At 49.5% G+C, this 18,366-nt stretch overlaps 1 protein-coding gene across 3 annotated transcripts in view; it reads right to left on the bottom strand.

The window, feature by feature from the left end:
* The window catches only part of RGS9 (regulator of G protein signaling 9), a 64,993-nt gene that overhangs the window by 13,689 nt on the left and 32,938 nt on the right, over positions 1-18,366 (bottom strand). For all 3 annotated transcript variants that reach the window (XM_032870784.1, XM_032870785.1, XM_032870786.1), the window contains exons 10-16: positions 14,422-14,451; positions 13,680-13,741; positions 11,583-11,696; positions 8,357-8,472; positions 4,763-4,850; positions 2,709-2,847; positions 52-137 (exon numbers count right to left, since the gene is read on the bottom strand). In XM_032870784.1, coding sequence (XP_032726675.1) covers positions 52-137; positions 2,709-2,847; positions 4,763-4,850; positions 8,357-8,472; positions 11,583-11,696; positions 13,680-13,741; positions 14,422-14,451 — 635 coding nt within the window. The remainder of the gene's footprint in view (positions 1-51; positions 138-2,708; positions 2,848-4,762; positions 4,851-8,356; positions 8,473-11,582; positions 11,697-13,679; positions 13,742-14,421; positions 14,452-18,366) is intronic.

Raw genomic sequence — 18,366 nt, 5'->3', positions numbered from 1 at the left:
GTCAACAAAACAGCAGGCAACCGGCAAATTGCCCACGGAGTCTCTACTTGCCTTCTCTTGGTGGTTCCCTGCGGTTCAATAGCTTTGGCCAGCATTTCCTTATAGATGGGAGATTTTAAATAGCGGGCGTAAGAATCCTAGGGGGGTAAAGAGAGAAACGGTGATTAAGAGAGGAGAAGTGTCAAATCAACAGACTATGCTTGCTGTTTTCAAGTCCTCCCTGGGCACCGAGATGGCAAAGTTCAGGGAATCTGCGTCCTTGTGTGAAAGGCATTCAGATGTGGGTCTAAAGCAGTGGTTCTCCAGTGCGGTTCCCAGACCGGCAGCGTCAAGTTCACTGGCAAATTGCCAGAAGTGCACGTCTTCAGGCCCACCCAGTCCTCCAAAATCAGGAATTCCTGGGATGGGACCATCGGAGTCTTCACAAGCCTTCTGTGGGTTCTTTTGTACTTCGGCTGCTCTGTGGTCTCTAATCCCCCACATGAAAATCAACCTTTGTGGGGGAGGGTTTTCCATGAGGCTAGCATGAGATGACAGGACATCTGTATCCCACCACTCCCCTCCAGTACCTCCTTCCCAAAAAAAAATGAGCTTCCATGAGCTTGGAACCCACCTCAAAGCCAACAAACATCCTTTTCTGCCCTGAATTGGGGTATGAAAGCAAGAGAATTTAAAAACAAACAAACAAAAAACAAACAAACAAACAAACAAACAAAAAAACACCAAGAGTCAGGTTTCTCTTGTGTGGCTCTTTCCTTGGACGCTGGGCAGGCTCCAAGAAGTGGCTTCATGAATGCTTGTCACCTCCAAGTCAACTCAAAACTCTCGTTCTAACGAATAGGGAACAACGTCCACAGCAACAACCCAGGGACTGAAAGTTTTTTATCAAAAGTGTCCCATTCTAAAGACTGAGTGGTGGCTAAAAGTGACGAGAACCACAACAGTCTGGGAGTGGGCGTTATGGATCATCGGGTCACACTGAGTTTATTGGTGTAAGACACAGCCTCTAACGACACACGGCCCGCTAAGCGTATACACTGATCTCAAGTTACCCACGACTCCATTTTGTTCTGCCTAGTTTCTGGCTTCCCTGCGTGTCTCTGTGAGAGGCTGTATAAAACCACATTTTTAAGAATCAAAATCTATGTGAAAATAACCCAAAGGAAGACCATTAGTAAGGGTACCTTCCTGTGAATCCACTCACTAGGCAAACAGAGAAACCCCACCAATGGAAATCAAGTGGAGAAGGCAATGTGGCTTGGTGAAAATTCTAAACTATTACATATCTTAGAAGCAAAGTAAAAGTGTTTCTTTATAACAAAATATACATCAAAGACTAAATAAAATATAATTAAGGGATGCTAATAAAAATTTGCCACTCAAACAGTCATCACATAATGAAAATTTCTAGAGATACTCTATCATAAGAGGAATAACTATAGTACTGTGAAGTTAAAGCAACTGTAGAAAGTCTTATTTATTTTAAGATGTATTTATTTATTTGACAGGGAGTTAAAGAGGGGAGAGGGAAGCAGCGGGGAGGACCAGAAGGAGAGGGAGAGAGAGAATCTCGAACAGACTCCCCTGAGCAGAGAGTGGGGCTCGATCCCACGACCCTGAGGTCATGACCTGAGCCAAAATCAAGAGTTGACTGCCCAACCTACTGAGCCACCCAGGGGCCCCTGAACAAAGTCTTATTATGACACCAATTAAGAACCCAACTTGAGGGGTGCCTGCGTGGCTCAGTGGGTTAAAGCCTGTGCCTTCCGTTCAGGTCATGATCCCAGGGTCCCAGGATCAAGCCCCACATCGGGCTCTCTGCTCCGCAGGGAGCCTGCTTCCCCCTCTCTCTCTGCCTGCTTGTGATTTCTGTCAAATAAAATATTTTAAAAAATAAAATTAAATAAAATTTAAAAAAAAAAAGAACCCAACTGGACAACCTCTCTTAGGCCAATGCTGAACCCCAAATTCAAATTTCTTAAGAAAGAAAGTGACTGACTCTTGTCTCAAACTCCCCCCCCTTTTTTAAATAGTTTCCTAAAACTTCCCACCATGTTCACTTTTATTAATAACCCAGAAAAGCTACCTGAATTCCCACTGGGTTTTACCATCCTCACATCCAATTTGTCTCTTTCCCATACTAAATGGCGCCCCAACCCCAACCCACGATATGTGCTTCGGGCTGGAGCCATCAGAACAGCCACTATCCCCTGGTAGAGACTAAGGTCAGCCTTGGGAGGCAGGCAGACACAGTTTGACTCCCGACTCCACCTCCAAGGAGACCCTGGACAAACTAGACTCTGGAGAAGCAAGTTCTGCCTCGTGGGTGGCCCCTGATACAAAGCCCCATGCTTTGCACCGTGACTGCTGCTCCCAAGTCCTCGGTAAATAAGACCTATTCCAGCAACGTCCTCACCGCCCATGGGATGGGTGCCTGGACCACTGTCACAGAGTGACAGCCCATAAGGACACATACAGCATCTGCCTGTGGTACCCCCCCATCCCCCAGATGCCAAGACTGGAAGCCCAGCAAGGTTCCGGACCAAAGAACGGGGGGAAGAAGGCCACTGACCATCCTGCACCACAACACCGGCCAAGCAGAAGCCACACAGTATCTCCCCCTGTTCCCGTCTCCAAAGACTTTCCAGGTGCCCGAGAAGGGAGGGGCCGCCTGGCCCTCCATGACTGTCCGCACAGAGCCCACCTACCTTCTTCATGAGCATGTAGATGTGAGTCTGGGCCGCATCTAACACATAGCGGTGAGGGTGTCTCAGCCCCTTGACGGTGATGTCCATGGTTTTGCCATCTATGTTTATCCACCGTCTCGCCCCTGGGGCCAAGAAGAGCCTGGAGCGGGGAGGAAGATGTTAGTTGGAAGCTCGACGAAGTCAGCGAATGAAAAGTTCATGGCTGCCTGGGCGGGAGGGAAGGCCATGACTCAGGTCCCCTGAAGGAAGGGGGTCACTGGCAATGAAAGCAGCCCAACGCCAGCCATTAGAATAAAGAACCCAGTTTCCAACTTAACGCCTTTTGCCTTATTGACGAGGATTTGGGGCCCACGGGGAACCAGGCCATTCCAAGCAGGTGTTCCAGGCCCTCTGCTCTCCCTTGGTTCAGCCTAAATGTATTCAGAATTTTTTTTTTTTTTAAGTAATCTCTGCACCCAACGTGGGGCTAGAACTCACTGACCCCAGACCAAGAGTGGCATGCTCCACTGAGCCAGCCAGACGCTCTAGAAGTATTTAGAGCTGAACCTCACAGGCTGAGTTAGGAGGCAGCGCACGGTCCCAGCACCCAGAAGGTGGGTGGCCGGGGTGCCCTTGCCGATGGTCCCAATGAGAACCCAAACTCAGCTGCACGGTCCTCCAACGTTTCCCATTCTGACTTGTTCAGGGTTAGAAATCCGGGAATGCTTTCCCACTCTCTGAAGCTGCACATTAAAATTTTGGAATTCAGATGACGATGACATCATGGGGAAGCCTGGGGAGAACCTGATAGAAAGGAGGAGGCTGCAAGGATTTTTCTAGCGGACTTCTGGAGTTAGGAGCCGTGTGCGTGTGTGTGTGTGTGTGTGTGTGTGTGTGTCGTGGTGGGCGAGGCCATCAGGAACCACTGTTGTGAGCGTGGCTGTCACAGGACCTTCCTGGAAGGACAGTCCCACCGGCACCCCCACTTCTCCCTGGGGGCGGAGGTGGGAACATTCCTAAGAAAGGCCAAGAGCCTCCAAGTATGAGATGCAAAACCTCAGCTCTTCCCTTCAGTGTTACCGGCGCCTTCCCGGAAGGTGCAGTGGTCCCTTCTGAGTCGGTCGGAAGGACAGACAGACACCAGAGGTCCAAAGGGGCAAGTGCTCGGAGGGGAAGGGCCCTCTGGCCTGCTGCCCGGAGCTCGATGCCACGGTCTGGGGGCTGCTGAGGGCCCCACCTGGCCCAGCTCAGCGCTCGGGCTTTGAGAACCACAGTTACGTGTGTGGGTGTGAACCGAAGGGGCTGGGCCCTCGGGGCCCAAGGCTGGTGTCCACTCAGACCGGTGCAGAGCGAAGGGCTGGCAGGGAGGCCCCCACAGCAGGACAAGGTCCACCTGGCTCAGCTCGGGAGGAGGGAGGGTGCGCATCTCAACAGCCGGGCACCCGGCAGTGTGGGGGTCTCCTCCCCCCTCTTCTTCCTCCCCACCGGGCCATAAGAAACAGGCGGGGCCTTCTGAACTGAAGCCTCAGGTTCTTGGGTAACATGGAGGACAATTTTGGGGAGAAGCAGGCCTGGAGCAGAACAGATTCACTGCTACACGGAGCTGTGGGGTCTACAGCCATTCCATGCAACATAAGAGAGGACCCCACATTTGTACCCCAAGCCTGTGCACTGGGCACAGAGACTTGGGGAGGCTCCCTCCCGTTATGGTATTCACTTCCCTAGATGGCTGGGGACGGGGGTGGGGGGTGTCCTACGCCACCTGTTGTCCCTCTCCTTGCTCTCAAACATGCACGCATGCACACCCCTCTTGGGACATGGAAGGGGGGGTGAGTCAAAAACAAAGCATCGCACGGTAACTCGGGGCAGCCGGCTTGAACGCCCGAGCACAGTCCCCTTGGAAAGGGCAGTGACCTCACGTGTGTCCCAGACTTTCTTCCGAGGAGCCCCAAGCCTTAGTGGGGAGGTATCTACGGACAGCATGGCGGGTGGATTGGTCCCCCATTCCCTCTCAACCTCCAGCACAGCGGGGTGGCCCACAGGGAGGCTCTCCCAACCGTCCGATGAGTCCTCACTTGTAAATCTCCTCTGCTTTCTCCTTGACCTTGGACTGATCTCCATACTTCAGATCTTCACAGGCTTCCCAGAATCCCAGATTCTCCCCTGCGTGGGGAGGAGGGGTCACACAGACGAAAGGCAGGCGGGAAACACGGTGGGAGAGGAGAGAGGGAAGAAGAGAGCTGGGTCAGCGAAAGCCAATTCAGTCCCCGCGGCCCAGGGAGGCTCTCCCGTCTGCAAAACAGACCAGAGCAGGCTGTGAGGCTGGACAGCACAGCCCTCAAGAGAAGGAGTCAGGTCTTACTTCCAGGGCCCAGGAGAACATTGTTAACCTGCAACCGCCCCACACGTGGTCTCTGCAGTGAACCAGACTGGAGTGCACCACGTGTGCAGCCGTACACGGCGACGGTGCCCACTGGCCTTTCCCGGGCAACGCACGGGTCGGAGCTCACAGCAGCCCCCTTGGACCGCCCCAGACTTCCCTGCCCTGGAGTTTGGCTGGAGCAAAGCCTGCTTGGACAAGTGAGCCTGGGACCAGCTCGTGAACAAGTCCCGAGAGGCTTTCTTCATAAAGGCCACTGTTCACTGTGCCCACGTTCAGCGACTACACAGGATGGCTGCCCACTTTATGGGCATAGACCAGCACCCCCGACAGCCCCCCGCAGGGCATAGTCCAGCCGGAGGTCCTCAGAGAGAGGACCTCAGGGAAGGACTTCACAGAGGGTCACCTGAGCCACAGAGACTCAGCTCCTCAGGGCCCAGGAGGCAAGCCAGTCTCCTCCAGAGCCCTCCCTTCCTTTCAACTTAAAGCTCTCCAGGCACCCACAGGGAGTGTGAGCACTGGGGTACGATCCTCCCAGGCGGTCGTTTTTGCCTGAGAAAATCAAGACAATCATACCAGTAGGAGAGCAAGTGGCTGCGTGTGTGTGTGTGTGTGTGCAATTATGTACTGTGTGCGTGTGTGTGTTGTATGTGCATATGCGTGTGCCTGCATGTAAATCATGGCACGCTGTGGGGTTAACCCCCTGTTTTCACAGCATTTGCCAGGTGCGTCGGAATGGAAAAAGCAGCACAATTCTCAACTAGTGGACGTCTGTCCCACAACTCTACAGAGGCCCTGCCTCTTCAACATGAGCTTCAAGGTGTTCTTAGGCCTGAGGTCACGGGCATGAGGAGACAAGCCAGCGATGCCTTTAGATGACACCCAATCAATCTCACGTCGAGTGCCGCGTAGACCGCCTTATCCAGGCAAAAGACAAGCCGTTGCTTAAGGTTAAAATGAAATGAGCAGTTATTCACAGCAGCCAAAGGTGGAAGCAAAAATGTCCATCAGCCGATGAACGGATGAACGTGGCATAGACATACAGGGCCATACGATTCAGCCTTAAACAGGAATAAAAAATCAAATGCAGGCTACAATATGGATGAACCTTGAAGGCATTACGCTAAGTGAAATAAGCCAGTCCAAAAGGACAAAAAGATATGTGAGATATGATATGATTCCCCTTCTACAAGGTATCAAACATAGAGAAATTCCTGGAGACAGAAAGGAGAATGGTGGTCGCTGGGAGCTGGTGGGGGCAGGGGGGAGAGGGAATGGGAGGAGTTAGTGCTTCATGGGGACAGAGTTTCCTTCAGGGAAGAGAAAAAGTTCTGGAGATGGACGGCGGTGATCGGAGCACAACAACGTCAGTGTACCGACCGCCACCGAACCATACATTTGAAAACGGTTAAAATGATAAATTTTACGTGATGAATTATTTATTGCCATAAAAAAGTAAATGAGCACACGAAAAGGTGTGCGTGAATGTGCAAAGCAGCGTTAGTCACGATAGCCAAAAAGTCTAAACCCAGAGGGCCACCGAAGGATGAATGGATCAACGAAACGTGGTCTACCCGTACAACGGGATATTATTTGGTCATAAAAAGGAAGGAAATACTCTTAAGAGGGATGAACCCTGGAAACACTATGTTGTGTGAAAGAAGGCAAAAAGCCACACATTGCATGATTCCATGTATATGAAATGTCCAGAACGGGCATATCCATGAAGACAGACAATAAATTATTAGTGGTCACCCAGGTGGGGGAGGGGGAAGCAGGGGAAGGGGCAGGCAGAGGAAGAGTGTGGAAGAAGGAATGACTTTTAATGGGTAAGGGGTTTCTTTGTGAGGTGGTAAAAATGTTCTGCAATTATATAGTGATGACGGTTGTGCAGCTTTGTGAATATACAAAAAACCCCGGAACTGTAACCTTTGAAAGGATTACGGCCTGTGAATTACATGGTACATGTGTTTATGGTATGAGAAATAGATCTCAGTTTTTTTTTAATGTCATTTAAATGAGAAAACTCATGATTCATCTTCCCTGCTTACCCCTGAGGCCTCGGGACTCTCTCACAGAGATCACCAGAAATAGTATTTTAATAATACAGGGATTTCTTTTCAAAGGATTCTCACTGTTAACCAAGTACGGGGTTGAGTGTGGGGGGGGCAGAAATAAACCCAGAGTGCACTTTGTCATTTTGCCACTAGATGGCACCCTATCCCCTTCCTCTGGAGTTGCTTCGGGGGGCCCCGGGGCCCCAGCTAAAAGCGCTTGCCTTTTCCATCGTCTGTTCTGGGTTTTATCCTATCATGGCAATTAGGCTTGATTAAAGAGAAGGATTGTCAGGAATCCGTATTATGATGTAATGCGCTGCATCAGGCAGTCCAACAGGCTAATGGCACGTCCCCTGGGATTAGTTCCAGGCGCAGCCCCACAGACAAATGGGTCTTGGGAGCAAGCAGCTGAGAACGGAAGTTAACTACGATGATACCCAGCAGGCTCGGGAGTCAGTAAGCAAGTGAACGAACCCCATAAAAACACACCTTCCAGCAAAGGGTCCTGATGTTCCCAGGTGGTTCTCAGATAGTGTATTTAAGAGACCTCCCTACCATGCTGAGACACCCCAAGAGGGAATATAAAACAGGGCCCCGCCCGTCCCCCACCCCCAAGACCAGCCCCTGTACATGGGCAGCAGAGTGGGGGCTGAGACCGTGGTTCTCAATCACAGCCTCGTGGGAGAATCACCTGGGGAGTTCTCACACCTGCAGGTATCCCAACCCAAACCAATGTAAAAGAAGCATCTGGAGAAGGGATCCAGCAGGTGCGTTTTTAAATTCCCCCAGGTGAACCGAACGCACAGCCCGGGCAGAGAAGCAGGGGGCTGAAGGAAACCAGGCCACCAGACAAAAAGGGAAAGCTCACTTTTCCGCTTCCCTTCTGGCCAGGGTCCCCCCATGAGCTGCGCTTAGCGTCAGGGGATGTGGGGACTCTTGGACCGGTGACCCCAGAATCAGCGCGTGGAGGTGGGAACGGCAAGAGGGGACGGAGCCCTTGCATTTGGGAGGCACGCTGCGTGGATTTCGTCAGCAGAGTCAATCCCTTGCCCCTCGGCTAGGGGGGCCTCTTGGAACGGATGGAAAGGACACGTCCAAGAAGGGCACACAGCAGCAGAGCTGGGAAAACATCGACTGAGAAATCCTTGAAACCCTACACCAGACATGACAGGAGTGTTCCTAAAAGTAAAAAAAAAAAAAAAAAAACGGTATTAAAAAATCAAAAGACCCACCACTGAATTCTTTCTTGAGAAAGTACTGGAAGCTCTGCCGGCCCTTGGGGTCTCGGATCAGCTCACTGAAGTTGAAAGCCCATCTTTCCACTCGCATCTTGGTTGGGATTTCCACCCTGTAAGGATGATGGTTTGTAAGTGCACCAGACGCTCGGAGTGAGGCAGGGCCCCCACCAAGCTCACCAGTCCCACGACCCAGGGCTCAGCCCGATCCTCCCCCCTCAACCCCAGCACAAACCACAATCCAAGTAACCAGGAACATGCAGCCTCACAGGAGCCCCCTGGGGCTCATGTGGGAAGCTGGTACCCAGAGGGAAGAAGGATGCCCACAGCGACAGCCTCACACTCCCACCCGCTCCCTTCTTCAGGAAAAAGGAACACAGATGCCCGCTCTGAGGCCCATGGAGACTGGCCAGCAGCGGGTCAGGCTGCCACACCAGACCAGAAGATTCCAGAACGGCCCCGGTGATGGGTGCTGTGGCTACTGCCTTCCCACCCCACGCCCCTTCACCACGGAGCACAGGGGCAACTGGAAGGAGTCGATGATTCTTCCCATACCCGCCCTCACGCCCCAAGCCCCAGGCAGGCCCTTCTGTCACCAATGCACCCTCCCCCAGAGCCCCCGCCTAGATGCAAGTCCCATACCACTTCCATGTTTGGGAAGGTCTCGCTGTTCCCAGTGAGGACACTGGAGCACAGCTGGCTGAGGTCTAACATTCCAGAAAAGGAGGAAGCCTTGGCTTTTCTCCTATTCCTTAGGAGACCCTCCAGAGCCTAACACAGCGCCTTGGAGACAAAGGTTTCCAAGTCTACGACACCACCCGTCCCACCGAGGTAGCCGCTAGAACCGTGACCGGCTGCCATTCACAGCATCCAAATCAGCCAAGCAGGCTCGTGCTTTCTCCAACGGCAGCGTGAAAACAGTAACAACGCTGTCCTAACATTAAGAGCCACCATTCACAGAGGGCCACCTCCTGGGAGGCCCCGCGCTCTACATGCACATCCCCAAGTGAGAACGCTGTGAGCTGCCCGTCGTCATCCCTGTGTTCCCGCTGAGAAGACCAAGGTTCACCCGAGAAGCAAACCTAACAACCAAACAAAGACAAACAGTGGTGTGCAAGCTTCAGCACGAGTCAGAATCGCCTGGGAGATTCATAAAAGCACAGACTGCCAGGCGCTATCCCTTGAGTTTCAGGCTCACAAGGGTTGGTGGGGCCCAGGGATCTGCATTTCTAGCAAGCTCCCCGGGATGCTGCCGCTACTGGTCCAGGGACCACCCTGGGCGCCGCTGCGGCCAACCGTTGTTAGGAACCCCAGCTGTTCGTTAAGGTCAATGGGAACTTTGGAAAACCACTGCTGTGGACCAGAAGGCAGCCCGGGCCAGTTAAGAGGCTCTGGGGGTGAGGGCTGGACATTGATATTTGTTTGGTTTTTGCTTTTAAGTCTCCCAGGTGGTTTTAACACAGCTTTAAGGTCTCAGCCATTCAGAACAAGGCTTCCTGTTTTCAGGGGGTCACTTGGCTTCACCCCGTAGCACCCTCTGAGAGACGGTTCCCACACAAAACATCATCCCCGTTCTTCTCCCCAGCAAATCTCTGCCTCACCCTTCAATACCATATTCTCCCTTTCATTTAAAACTGGGTAGCTCTCCACGTCTCCGTCCCAAGCCCTCCCGGGACAACATTTTTCACAGCCAAGGGGCTCTGCCTTCTCCTCTACGGAGAGCCAAATTCTGTACAAGAAGATTTGGGTCACTCCTCTGCCCTGATATGCTAGGAGGCTGGCGTAGGCTCCAGAAAACCACCCTCAAAACTAGAGCCCCCAGAGCGGGAGGGAAGCCTCTCTAGAAGGTGGTTCTCAAGTCTTCGGCTCCGTAGGGGACACTAGTAGAGAGGTGACCCCAAACTCTAGATGAGAGCCCTCCTTAACCCACCAGCGGCCCATAGCAGGCCAAGAGGAATGGGTGGAAGGTTTCCCCAAGCTATGGGGAATGTAGGCCTCTTGACTTGGCTGGATCTTTGCTACTTGCATGTTCCTCATGCCTTCATGGCAATGACCTTGGTGGTGACCTGAACTGTGGTACGCACCTGATGCTCTCGATCTTTCCCATCACCCCACCTGCCTTCTCCGCTCCTACCGGCCCCTTCCTTCCTCCCCTCCTCCTCCATCTTTCCCTCACATGTGACTGTCCTTCTCTTCTTCCTTCACTGGCTTACGCTCTACCCTTCTGCATTTCTGCCTTTGTCAGGAGCCATAACGGTTTAGAATTCACAAACAGAGCAAAGGAGTAAGTGGTACAGTCAACAAGGCAGGCATGGAGCCCTGCCCTCCAGGCACTTATTTTTTCTCTAGCTGGAGATAAAAAATGCAAAGCCATAGGGGTGCCTGGGTGGGTCAGTCAGTGAAGCATCTGCCTTCGTTCAGCTCAGGTCATGATCCCAGGGTCCTGGGATGGAGCCCTGCATCAGGCTCCCTGCTCATCGGGAAGCCTGCTTCTCCCTCTCCCACTCCCCCTGCTTGTGTTCCCTCTCTCACTGTGTCTCTCTGTCAAATAAATAAATAAACAATCTTTAAAAAAAAAAAGTAAAGCCATAAACATGATTGTTTTTCTTTTCAGAACCAATATATTGTTACTGTAAAGTTACCATCCAACCCAGATTTTCCACTATCAGGTACACACCCAAGAGAAATGGACACATATGTCCACACAGAAACCTGGACACAAATGTTCGCAGCAGCATTATTCATGACAGCTAAAAGACAGACAACCCGCATGTCCATCAACTGATGAATGGATTAAAAAAAAAAAAAAGCCTATCTCCTTACAGTGACTGTCACTCAGCCATAAATACAAATAAGGATGGAGTACTAAACCAGTGCCCCACACAGATGAGCCCCGAGAGCATTATGCTCGGTGGAAAAAAGCTAATCACAAAAGCCACAGAGTATATGAATCCATTTATACAAAATGTCCAAGGTCGGCAAAGGCACAGAGACAGGAAGTAGTTTTGGGGTTGCCTAGGACTGGAGGGGTTTGGGGTGGGGGAGGGGTTCTTATTTAGGTGAAATGTTTTTAAAATTAACTGTGCTAATGGTTGCACGACCCCAGGAATATAATAGAAACCACAGAATTGCACACTTTAACTGGGTGAGTTGTACGGCATGTGAATTATAACTCAAAAAGCCATTTTTTTTAAAAAAAGACACCAATATATCCAATACATACAACTTGGCATTTAAGTCCCAGAACTGGGTGTCATCTGTTATCCAAGGATTGCTGGGGAGGCAGCCTGACATGATGGCGTCATTGGACAGAAACTGCTCACTGTATTTGACGATCCTGAAAAGCAAATGGAAAATTATTTCCTAGAAGTTCAACACCCAAGGGACAAAATCAATATTCGGGTTGATTGACCGGCCTGTCCTCTTTTCTCCTGATCGATTTAGTTACATACTTATTACTGCCTTCTTAGAAAAAGGCTCGAATAGCCCTCGGGATTGGCAGGTGTTTGACGGGACCTGTCCCTCTTCTACTTGGGACATGAAAGATCGTCTTCCCAGCCAATCCCTTTGCAATTTCTCTACTGTACCTATTCCATTAAAATAAGCTCTCCTTATATATTGGATCAGGAGTCCATTAAAATAAGCCCTCTTTTTATATGGGATCAGAAGTCTTCCAAATTCAAAGCCAACTCCATTTGCATGGAGCCATCTTGGAAGCATGAGGTCTTCTGAGATTCTGTTGTCACGTTCCACCCTTTGTCAGATTGCCCAAATTTGGGAACTTAGATTCATCTTTTAGAGCCTGTGGTCTCACTGAGGTGTGTTTACACGTTCACAAACGTGAGCAAGAGCTAATGCCTTCTTCATGAGTTAGACCTTCCCAGGCAGCACATTTCCCGGTGTGCGGGCAGTCTGGAAAACCTGCTGTCCTTCACCCCTTCTGTGGGCCCTGTATCCACTGTATACCCATGAGACACCTGGTATGACATCCACCCACAGCCAGGAGATTTTGTTAGAACAGAACCCATGCCCCAGAGATGTCCCAGAGCATTAGGTTTCTAGGTCTGTGCAAAACTCAAGCCCCTTGGCTTCATTTCACCCAAGACCCTCTTCTTTCTCAGCAAGACCTTTACAGGGGAGCAAATGAAAGGAAGGGAAAAGAAAACTGGTCCACGGGTCCAACCACAAATGATGTCGAATTCTGGTAATGAAGCACTAAAACATAAAAATTGGAAAGCGGGTGTAAGGAGTATCTGACAGCCTTTGAGTCTCCTTCAATGCACTTTCTGGTTGGTTTCATTAAATTGGGTTTCTGGAACATCATGGTAGATGGTTTTTACTTTATCATACAGCAATGATTATCGTTATAACCTAAAGCTGAGTGTCCACTGAGTATACGGTCACACTTTCCTCTGTGACCAACGGAGCTCAGCAGGTGCAGACAGAAGTGGTTGAAAAATGTCGGGGAGGTCAGGGCACATTTTCTCAGTTGGGTGGTATGTTTACAAATGAGGGATTTGGAAAGATGTAAAAAAGGTGTCTGAAGATTTTTATAGGAGCCTAACCCTTAGCCCTACTGGAAGAAAGGCACTGGGCAAAATACAACATCTTCCATCTTGATCGGCACCATGACTCAAGTCTCAGTCACAATAAATGATCAGTCAGGCTGTGACCCTCCAGAAACAAGCCAAGTTCATTTTCGTGCGTGCAGGAAAAGCTTAGAGCTAACAAGGTGGTCCTAAAATGAATTCCACATTTTAAAAAAATAACTCCTTACATTGGGGGGGCACTAAATCCTTTTGTGTCTCCCCAGTAACGTCATATGGGGGACTAGCTTGAGGTACCCTCGATGTTCAAGAAGTCAAATGTGAATTTCCAATTTATCGTAACTGGATTTTAAATCAAAGATTAACATTGGACATTCAATAGTACACTGAACCAGTAAACATAGCCTACAGATCTCTAATAAATTTGAGTTGTTACTGATAGGAACACAGGCAGGTGTGGCTCCACCACAGGACCCGGTCTATGAACTTCCAATTCTTCCCACCACCTCCATCCACACAGCAGTGGTTTCCAAGAGAAACGAGGCTTATATAAAACCTCACCCATCCCTCATTTGCCCAACCCAAGATGACACCTGGACACATGCCGACTGAGGAGCAAGGAATTGAACCCTTAAAAGACTGGTTTCATCCCTCAGAGTTCCTGAGGAACTTGTGCCAGCCCATGACTGCTCAAGTTTGCCTGAAAACAGAAAGTTCTCTTCTTGTCTACCTCTTATTCCAACCTCAGCAAGACCAACAAGTTAGGGACATACCCTCCAAGGGACACTGAAGACTTCACGGTGGACCTCATTAAGGCCTGTTGGTAATACATGATCTGGAAGAGACAGAGTGGTTAGAGGATGCCCAACCTCCCCGCCCTCGAGTGTTGCTAACACTGGCCCTTGCACGTGGCCTCCAGAACCGGAAGCCACCTCCCTCAAGCCACCCACCACGGTACGAACAGAGCACAGGTCCACAGTAGACAGGTGAACCCAAACTCCAAATGAGGGGCCTCCATAGCCCATCATGTGTCAGTCTGGGAAAAGGCACCAACCGGAAATACTAAAGGTCGTAAAGGGCATTACACCGAGACAGGGGCCTCTGGTTCACAAAGCAGAGCTAACCTCAAGAGCCAGTGCCTTCCAGAGCTCTGCCTTGGGCCCTGGACACAAGATTTGCCACAAGAGGTAGTGTGCCTGTTCAGAGAGATTCTGAACGGCCCTGTCATTGTAGGAGCCGGGGCCGGGGTGGGGAGGCAGCCGCTGTGACAGCCAGCCCACATCCCTCAGATCTGGGCCTTCTGATGGTGTTTCATATCCTGAGCCTCGGCACAGATCCATTTAGATCTTACAAAAGATGCTTTGTCATTCTGTGTGGTCCATTAATTTAGAAATAATTGAACATGACACAGGGCTTTTCATTTCATTACTGAGGGGCAGAGCGCAAAGCCAAAATACGTGTAATTTGTTGGAGGACTGAAAAATCAAACTTCCCTGGGCCCGAGAAACTAATTACCTCTTTCCTGACAGCAGTGACTGTTTGTTTCTGTAAAAACAAAGAAGCAAAAACCATTAAACAGATGCCATTAAGTCACTGCAGTTCAAATACCCATTTGAGGAATGAAAATCTTTACCCATGAAAAAAAAACAACAGTTTTTCACCTTTTCTTACTTAAAAGACAGGATTTCCCCATGACCCCTACCACTGGAGAATTAATTCACTAAGGCTCAGATGAGGGGAGGTGTCCGATTGACTACTATAACTGTACGCTGTTCCCGCCAAAGCCAAGATGAATTCAAGACTATGTCTTGGATTGGTCCCGATCTACAAGAGTGCCTACAGAGCTATCCTGAATGGAATGAGACACACAGATGGGGAGACAAGTAGGCAGCTAGAATGTTTGTTTCTTTCCTCCCAGGAGAGAGCTCTGAATGAGTGGTGAGATCCATTCCTTGGGTATTCATAACAATGTGACCAATGCAAATTGGGGTGGGGGTAGAAAAAGCCACATTGCCAAGCATAAAGCACGCTATTTAAAAAACTGAGACCAGCGTCCCCCAGAAGCTAAGTCCCAGAGGAGAGCTGTATCCACGTATATCCATGTGATATCCACATATCAGGTGGGTCCTCTCCTCATGTTGAAGCAGCCGGAGTAGGTTCATGCCTGGGGTGAGTGGCAGGGCACCTTCTCTCTGGATTTTCTGCAATATAGCAGAGAAAAGCTGGCTCTCGAAGGAGACTTCATGTATAGGTTCTCAGAAGCTCCTGGAAACCATTCATACCTGTCTCCTAATAAAATTCTCTATAACCTGACATGCTTTCTAAGCATCACTTTTCCGCTCTGTGTAGCTCCCAGAATTTGGGCACAGTTGGTGATTCCAGTCTCGGTTTTTCTAGGTTTGGCTGCTTGGTGCTGACTCTCATACTTGAAATCAATCATCTTCGTTCCTGGCCATCAGCCTCCAAGCAGCTTAATAATACAACCAGATCTCCACTGGGAAGGGAATCAGGAGCTCAAGGAGGACACTATTTCCCTTAGCCTGTTAGCAAAATAAGTACTGGCCCATCAGCCCATTGACAGGGAGTGGAGGAGAGTTTGATCTCTCCTTTCCATACGTATCTCTCTTTTCTAACTCATGTGGGGGTTCACTTTGCTTCACTGGATTGCTTTTATGTAATTGCTTTTCATAGGAAATCCTTTTTCTGGGTGTGGGGAGTAGGGAGAGTTATCTCAGAAAATTAATGGTAGGTCTCCCTGTCTTGGGCTCACACGCACCCTGACTTCTTCCTTCATAGCACTTACCCACAACTGTAATTAAATATTTGTCTGTGTCATTCTGTTTCATACATGTATCACCCACCGGGCTCCATTAAGAGCAGGGTGACTATGCCGGCCCCTAGCATAATTTTGGGTGCACAGTAGACGCTCAAAAAACCTCAGATAAATGATGACTGCCATTTGCTTGGAAGCCTAGAAAAATGGAGAGGTAGTCTAATAACAGAATACTTTTCCACCTCAACAGTTGAAGACTTTCCCCAGATGACCCGTATTTTGGCAATGACACTGATTTTCTGTCTCTATTGTCTCTTAACATAAGGCACTATTTGAGAAGACTCATGTTTCAGGAAGAAAAGAACCCTGGGACAAGAGTGACTTTGCATTCAAATCTAATACAATCAGACTCTCTTGTTAGAGTGTGCTCGAGTGGATTAAGAAACCTACCTACTGGTCTACACCTTCTGTTCAAAGCAGATGCTGGACCTATGCCTAAAAGAGTAACCACTTAGCAATGAGTACAAAGCAATGTACATCTCTCTGATCCTTTACAAAGTTTAGGGGAGGGCCATTTTCTTATTCTGATTTCCAGCTGGGGATACCGAGCCCCTGAGATGTTACAGGCAACTTTCTCCCTACCTCCTTGTCAGTAACTGGTTGAGCCAGGATTGAAACCTAGATTTTCTTTTTGCAACGCTGAGGAGTGACCTACAAGCCTCAGAACAGAGCCTACTCTCTTCACCAGTTCCTTCTTTGCCTTAAAGCCACGGGTGCTGTACTGAGGTCTGGCTCAGTCCAGCCATGCTGTTTAAAATTAAAGCAAAAAGAGAGCCAAAGACCCAATCACAGAATGCAACAGAAAGACAGGAAACACTCCTTAGTCAACACCAATGACAGAAAAACAAACTCCCAGCTATAAGAGAAATGAGATCTGGGGGTCAGACACATAGCACGGTGACTTTAATGAACAACACTGTTGATATACTTGGAAGCTGTTAAAGAGAGTAGATCTTAAATGTCATCAGCACACACACACAAATCTTATTTCTGTAAAGGCGTGGAGGCATGGGCTACCCTTATTGTGGTAATCATTTTACAATATACGCATAGCTCTCATGATTGCACTGTGCACCTTAATTTTATATGCATTATATGTTGACCTCTCAATAAGGCTAAGGAAGAGAAAACACTAACAATGGTGATGATCACAATCATACTAGACCTGGGCTCAGCAGCCAGAGGGCACGAACACCCTCTTGCCAAGTGCCCAGGAGCCCAGATCAAACCTCCTGCAGGCTCGGGGCTCCTGAGTGGACCAAAAGAGACAAAATGAGCCAGATTCTCAGTCCGCCTGACCTTCTCTGGGCCCTGAGGCAAGCTGTCCCTGCAAGTGAACCACAATCACGTGTACTCTGTCATCTCCCCTTTACCTGGCCTGGCCTGGCTTTCAGCCTAATATGTGTCTGGGACCATGATCTCAGTTTTCAGTGTGTTAAAATGTTGAATATTTTAAATCACTTTATTTGATTGTATTACCCCACAAGGGCTTCTGCTTTGGTGGTGCGGTTTGCCGACTGTTTTTGGGTTCCTAAGATTACCAGCCACCCTCTAGGAGCCAGACAGCAGTGGCTTCCGTGGAATCCAAGGCTTCCCTACCTCTACCTTGGATTTCCCACGTGGATTTTACTGCTTTCTAGCTGTAAAAATAGCTTTCTTTGGAATCAGCTTCCTCTAGACGGACATACAGGGCATCTCTGTCCTGTTAGGGGTATGTGGACATAGGGATGGTACAGGAGAGGGTCCCAGACTTTTCTAAAAGACAGAGAAGGAAGGGGATTGGGGAGGGGAGGGATGGCTTAGGAAAGAGAACAGACTTCCAGATGGGGCCCAGGTCAAATTCCTGGTTCTGTCACTTATTGGCTCCACAACTTTAGATGAGCTGTTTAGCTGTCAAAGCCTCTTTCCTCATTTGTAAAAGGGGATCAGAAAAGGGGGAGGGTGTTAAATGAGATAATACGCAGAGGGGACGGGCACAGAGCAGAGCCTCAATAGACAGCAGCCACGGAGTAGGGTTCATGCACTGCTGCGAAGAGTAGGCACAGTGCGGTGTAGACCCCCAACTCCAAGACAAACCCAGTACGCCCCTGCAATTTTGGGGACACACGTACACTAAAGAAGTTATTCATCGTCTACCTGATAATCACATGCAACTGAGAATCCAGTATTTTTATTTGCTAAATCTCGTAAACCTGCCCATGTTATTATTACTTAGCCAAAGACCATAAAAAAGACATAAAGTGGAGTTATTAAGAATGCACACACACACACACACACACACACACACACACGTGCGCCCCTTTCTAAGCAATTCAAAGACAACCGCTTCATGACAATGTAAGAAATGAACATTTTTTTTCCTCCCTGTAATTCATGCACAGGCTTCCTGCCTTCTTGACAGGTGGCCCTCCTGGAGGGAAGTCACGGCCTTATTCCTCATCCAAGGGACACACTTCGCTACGGTAAGATACTCTGCCTAAGGAATCGTCAAATGCTAAGCATTCTTGGAATTCTAACTTATTCTTTTCCCCTTGTAGAGTTACCCAAATAGGGACGCCTCCAGAGCCTGTTTACACAGCTGTGTGGGGGGCTTGTTGGCCTCCCAACCCCAGGGGGCGGGCTGCAGA

This window comes from Lontra canadensis, unplaced genomic scaffold (genome assembly GCF_010015895.1).
Source record: "Lontra canadensis isolate GAN:19392208 unplaced genomic scaffold, GSC_riverotter_1.0 scaffold41, whole genome shotgun sequence".
Taxonomy (NCBI): domain Eukaryota; kingdom Metazoa; phylum Chordata; class Mammalia; order Carnivora; family Mustelidae; genus Lontra; species Lontra canadensis.
This window is presented reverse-complemented; position numbering and strand designations above follow the sequence as displayed.